Source organism: Populus nigra, chromosome 6, assembly GCF_951802175.1.
Source record: "Populus nigra chromosome 6, ddPopNigr1.1, whole genome shotgun sequence".
NCBI lineage: Eukaryota > Viridiplantae > Streptophyta > Magnoliopsida > Malpighiales > Salicaceae > Populus > Populus nigra.
The window spans coordinates 12,358,394-12,364,177 of record NC_084857.1 but is presented as its reverse complement, the minus strand read 5'-3'; the positions used below and the strand labels follow the sequence as shown (position 1 = coordinate 12,364,177).

The window sequence follows — 5,784 nt, the reverse complement described above, 5'->3', positions numbered from 1 at the left end:
ATATTCATGTTGGATGGGATACTTAGCAGTCCCCCGAGATTTTCCTTGCCGGCAAGAGAGAAGTCGCCACCAGATATCATCTCTCTCCATGTGAAATCTTAAATTCTCGAGGGCCATAGCATGGCTGGCATTCTATCAAAATAAATTTGACCATGGCATGCAGTTGCTTTCAGCTTTATGAAACGGTCTTTACATAGACTCATATTGGAACCCATTGTTATCCTTACCAGGACCTCTAGGGACCTTCGACCAAAGGACAGTCAGTTTTAAATAAAATGAGACCTTCCGTTGAGAAAATACTTTTAATCTCTGAGCGTCTGTATTTTCAACGAAAAAACAAATTTCTTACTGCCAAGGTTCCATTATTACTCTTGAATGTTCCTGGTACAAAATGCCCGTGGTATCCACTGTTTGAATCAAGAACTCAAGCACGTTCAATCAACTTCAAATGGCTTCCACTGCGTGCATTCTGTTTTCTTAATAAGAGTATTATTATTAACGAACAAATTAGATAGGTTAAGCAAGACGCAACTGTGAGGAAGATAAACCTCTATCAATCAAGAAAATGGCGAGCTAAATTTGTATATCGTTGTAACTGTAAATGTTGTATATGTAACCATCTCTATACTAGACGATTGGCTGGCTATTCAATTGCGACCCCCAAACTGCTCTGAAAGAATCAAAGCTACAGCAGTTTTGTGTCTTGCGCAAGTGTCATCAAACAGCCTTGTTTGCCAGAAGCACGACTCTTCGTAGCTCATTGGCAATTCCTTGTAGAACAACTGGTTTCCGAATGACTCCATTGATTCCAATCTGCTTGCATTTGTCCCACACTTCGTCATCAGAACTTGCTGTCAAGGCAATGATCAAAGGCCAACTTCGGCTTCTAAACTTCCGGATTCTCACAGCAATTTCAAATCCATCCAACTCAGGCATCTGAAGATCCAAAAGAACTATTTGGAAAGAAGATGCAGCTGGACCAATAGCACTAAGGCAGTCAAACCCAGATGAAACAGTAGCAACACTGCAACCTAGCTTCTCAAGCAGCTTCCGAGTCACAGCTCTGTTCAAATCATCAGCATCAGCTAATAGAACCTGCAAACCTCTGAACAGAGAGTTGGAATGTGGGTGCTCTGAGGATTCTCCAGATTCAGATATGGCTATTGATATGGATGGTCGAAGCTGAAACCGAAGAACAAACCCCATGCTTTCAGCAAGGCCTTGAGAATTGGGCACCATCCAGATCTTACCTTGCATCAACTACCAAATACGAGGTTAGAAAAAGAAAAGAAAAGAAAACACACAGGGTAAAAATTGTGACGGCTATTTAGATGCATAATTGCTTCAACTGAGAAACTCAACCTAGCAACATGAAAGGAAAAGATTATTACACATAACTAGTTGTGTCCACGGGCATGACAAGCTGCTGAATTTTTCCAGAATTTGCATTTCATCCAAACCTCAAAGCACCAATACGTTTCACTCTATAACATAAAGAACTAAGTTCTTTCCAACTATATATTTAATATATGACACCATCTAAGAGAAAATTTATTAAGGCAAAATAATTGGTAATAAATATTGAAAATAAAAACCTTCCAAAAAAAAAAGAACCTGTAGAACAGCTTCAAATGATACATTAACACACTTAAAAGACTCTCTAAGTTAATCATCTTGTCACAACCAAAGCCATCGACTGAGGTTGCTAAACAAGGATGATGCGTTTCATCAGACAAAGATTGTGCTCGGTATGAGTAACTACCCTATTAGTATATGGAGACTGATTCTGTGCAATATCTGTAACCACGCAGATATATATCTGAATCATCTTCACTGACAATGCATCTTGGACACAGAAATGAAAATCCTAATCATGAGACATAGAGATTGTGCTTGCAATCGTTTTCAAGCACAAGTTTATCAGTAGTTTCTAGTGTTTCAGGTCATAGCATTGGAAAAAGGTTAGCTGTATGAGTGCATTTATACATACAAAGGTTATGATTCTTACATGGACCAGCTTTTTGCAAATGCTGAAGCTCAAGCCCTCCTCAACACCATCACTGGCATACCTCTTACCACTAAGTTGCGACGTTGAAGTTGAGCCCTCAGACTCAGAAACACTGCTGTTTATTGCAAATTCAAATCTGATATATACATCCCCATCAGAAATGCTTTGCCTCCACGCTGTCCATTTCTGATCATTCCTCTCCTGACTTCCATTCTCAGAGAAAACCCGAAGCACTGCAGACCCTCCTCCATTGTTGTGATCAAGTAGGTTCCCAACCATATGCAAAATCACCTGAAAAACCCTCCTTTCATCGCCCATAACATGATCCGGCAGGGACTTGTCAACCTCAACTGAAAAACAAAAGCCCCTATAAACACACAAGCATTTGGCAAGGCAAGCTGCTTCTTTGATCATCGCATGTAACCCAAAAGATCTAATCTCCAATGGAAATCTTCCACTATCCTTTGTTGAAATTTCAATCACATCATTTATCAACGTTGATAGGACATTGCTAGTCCTCATCATTGCATCAACAATAATTCGTTGCTCACCACTCAAATTCCCATCCTGTATCATTGAAATCAAACCCAAGATCGAATGCATTGGCCTCTTCATCCCATCACTCATTACCTTCTGAAATGCACCCCTAGCTTTGCTTGCCATCATTGCATTCTTTCTGGCCTGTTGTAGAGCTCGGTTTTGCTCCTCCAACTTCTCCCTCATAAGCTGGGACTCTTCAAGAACTGCAGCATGGGAGAGAGCAACAGCCACCTGATCAGCTACCACCTTAATTATCTCTACTTCCTGGTTGGTCCAAGATCTGGGTTGTCCACCTGGGAGAACCAACACCAATATTGCATAACAGGCCTCAATTATCTCAGGAGTCCCTCCTTTGAAATTGCAGACACGAAGTGTCGGCATTCGAATTGCAGCTACAGGCCCTGGCTCACCAGACTCCCCATGGCTTGCAGCAGCAAGTGCAGAGTCAGGCCTAAGCATGTTTATTGCTTCACTTTGTTTAATCCTAACAACATCAGGATCAGTGATTGGAATTGAAAGATTATCTGAACTCAAATAATTACCTCTATTTAACTCATGAGTCAAGTCCATCTGGGTTCTGATTTCATTAGGCATCCAAACAGCACAATTTTGCAACCCCAATGTCTTTGATAACTCAACAAGGGTAGTATACAGAATCGTATGTCTATCAAGCGATTTTCGAATCTCTTGAGTAAGCATACGAACATGCAACCCAGCTTCTTTCTGTTTCATTATAATCCCAACTTCACGACCAAGATCCCATGCCTTCTTCTTCAACATGAATTCTCTCACCTTCACTTTGAGAAGCAAAGGAATGAGAGTGAAAAGAGTAATCGCAGTGGCACAAGAAACCAGAGCAGTTAATATCTTGAAGACAGTTAGGGCAAGCATAAGCTGAAATGTGTGGGGGCCATAGGTCATGCCATTGATCAAATGGGTCAATCCACATAGAACAATGAAAGCAATGAACTCAAAGAGAACCCATTTAAATGGGACATTTGAGCAGCTAACGAAGTACAGCAGCTCAATAGGGATTGAAAAATAGGCCACAGCAATCAAGAAATCACTCACTCTTTGGCTCTCAAGAATACTGTCTATGCTCCATAAACTGCCCTCATCTTCACAATTACATCGTGAAAATTCGTTGTCGTTCGCAGATGCTGATATCAGGAATAAAAAAATCAATAGCAGCCCAGGAGCTAATGCTTTTAACATTGCGGCCAAAATGGGCTGCTCCCTCTATCTCAATCCATCTATGAGCTCAACAAGTTTGAATCTTTCTCTTTTTTACAAAATTTTTTTGCAAAAGAGCCGCCTTTAACTATAGAAATCAAACATCTCCAGCTTCAATTCTCATTTACTGTAAGAAACAAAAACAAAACTCTAACAAGATTAAAATCCCATTAAGATTTTGAAGGAATTAATTAGGCGTAATTTGGGGATCTACAACAAATGCATATAAATTAGTTAATCTCTCATATCCTATACTTTAGCATACCCTTCTCTCTTCTCTCTTCTCTCTGATTTTTAGATATATAATTAATTACTATTAAATAGAAGATGAAACAGTAACATAGAACATGACATTTTCATCGATAAAAAATTAAATAAAACTTTTTTGCTAGAGAAGAAAAGGAAAGATATCAAAGGCACAGGCCAAAAGATCAACCCCACTTATAAAAGAAAAACAGTTACCTGGATAAAAGAAATCAGCAATAAAAAAGATAAAACCCACCAACGTTTCCTCTCTCACAAAAAATGAACAAAAACCCACTAATAAAAAAACAAGAAAAGACATTGCAGCCTAACAAGAGAAAGAGCACCCGTACCTTAAGAAACCCAGATAGATCTTCTTTACTGATCTCTAACATGCAGTGGCATGGAAGCATACACAGAAAGTTATACGGTCATACACTTATAGTTAAAGAGACAGGAAGAGCTGAAATCTGCAGTTACACATTTTATGTATGGGAAACCAATCCAAGCAGCAATACATCATCTTTTTATAGTAGAAGCAAAACCTTGTACTACCAAACTCCAACAGTGTTTTTTTTCTCTCTCTTGGAAAAAATGAAAGAAAAAAATAGAGAGAGAGGGAGATAGACACTCAATAGACCCGAAACCACCAACTGGTTTTGCACAAACTGTACTAGGTTATGTGTATATGAAGACCTAAGAAAATAGAATAAAAATCCCTTCTCTTTCGTGCAGAGGGAGATAGAGAGGGAGAAAAAACAGAACTCTGTAGCTAGATGTTAAGCAAATTTGAAACGAAGAAAAAAAATAAAAAAGAAAAGAAAACGCTTCTAGAGAGAGAGAGACTAAAGTGAACCGTCCCCGCCGTTGTTTTGTAGGAGAGAGAGGGAGGGAGGGAGAGAAAAGGGACAATAGATATGAGGTGGGACCCGGTGGGGGGAACGGATACATACATGAAGAGAACTTGGACGCCCTTTTGAATCAACAAGTCCAAGTCATCCCTCAAAAGTTTTGTTTTATTTTTCTCTCTTTCTATCTGTCGAAAACGTTTCTTTGTTTCTGCAAAAAAAAACGCTTCTTTCACTCTCTTCTTTAATTAACTTGCCTTTTTATTTTTCTTCTTGCCTTGATGATCATCTTACCTTCCAAAACAAAACCACCATCGGACCCCTCCCTCCTGGTTGTTTTCTTTGCAGATAAAAATCATCGAAACGAGTCGGTCGGATGACACGTGGCTCAAAGAAATGTACTAGTGGGTGACAACGTGTTTTTAAAAATAATTTTTGATTAAAAATATATTAAAATATTATTTTAATAATTTTTTTTAGTTTTAATATTAAAATATCAAAATCATCATGAATATCTAAAAATATATTAATTTAATTTTTTTATCTAAAAAAATTAAAAAACAATTCATAATACAAAAACTTTTATTAAGAGCCCGTTTTGTTTTGTGGTGGCGGTTATTTTTATTTGAAAATTCATTGAAATAATTTTTTTATTTTTTAAAATTTATTTTAACATCATCATATTAAAACAATTAAAAATAAAAAATAAAATTTTTTTAATAAAATAATTTGTCTTTTTTATTTTTATTTTTTTAATTTTGTCTTTCGATATCAAGTTGTTTATGAATTGAGTTTCATATTTTTTTTCTCAATTTGTTATATATGAGGTTATCTCGGTTTCATGGATTATTTTTTTCAACCTTCAACATTGGATATGTTAGGAATGGAGCTTTGTAATTTTTTTTATTTTCT

At 37.4% G+C, this 5,784-nt stretch overlaps 1 protein-coding gene across 3 annotated transcripts; it reads right to left on the bottom strand.

Moving 5' to 3' along the window:
- Window positions 1-440: 440 nt before the first annotated feature.
- LOC133697100 (ethylene receptor 2-like) lies at window positions 441-4,902 on the bottom strand. 3 transcript variants are annotated; one of them, XM_062119452.1, is made up of 4 exons: window positions 4,378-4,902; window positions 3,620-3,908; window positions 2,009-3,340; window positions 441-1,260 (listed from the first exon to the last, which is right to left on the bottom strand). In XM_062119452.1, the coding sequence occupies exons 2-4, from the start codon at window positions 3,761-3,763 to the stop codon at window positions 718-720; spliced, it is 2,019 nt and encodes a 672-aa protein (XP_061975436.1). In that variant the 5' UTR covers window positions 3,764-3,908; window positions 4,378-4,902; the 3' UTR covers window positions 441-717. The 3 variants fall into 3 exon arrangements, with proteins under 3 accessions (XP_061975436.1, XP_061975435.1, XP_061975437.1); XM_062119451.1 differs by having other exon boundaries at window positions 2,009-3,908; XM_062119453.1 differs by lacking the exon at window positions 4,378-4,902 and having other exon boundaries at window positions 2,009-3,345; window positions 3,620-3,759.
- Between the last annotated feature and the right edge of the window lie 882 nt (window positions 4,903-5,784).

Excerpts from the sequence above, each read along its gene's own strand:
- LOC133697100 (XM_062119451.1), bottom strand. The coding sequence starts at position 3,763 with ATGTTAAAAGCATTAGCTCCTGGGCTGCTATTGATTTTTTTATTCCTG. Across the intron at positions 1,261-2,008 it reads TTTGCAAAAAGCTGGTCCAT|TTGATGCAAGGTAAGATCTG; the intron begins GTAAGAATCATA and ends CGTATTTGGTAG.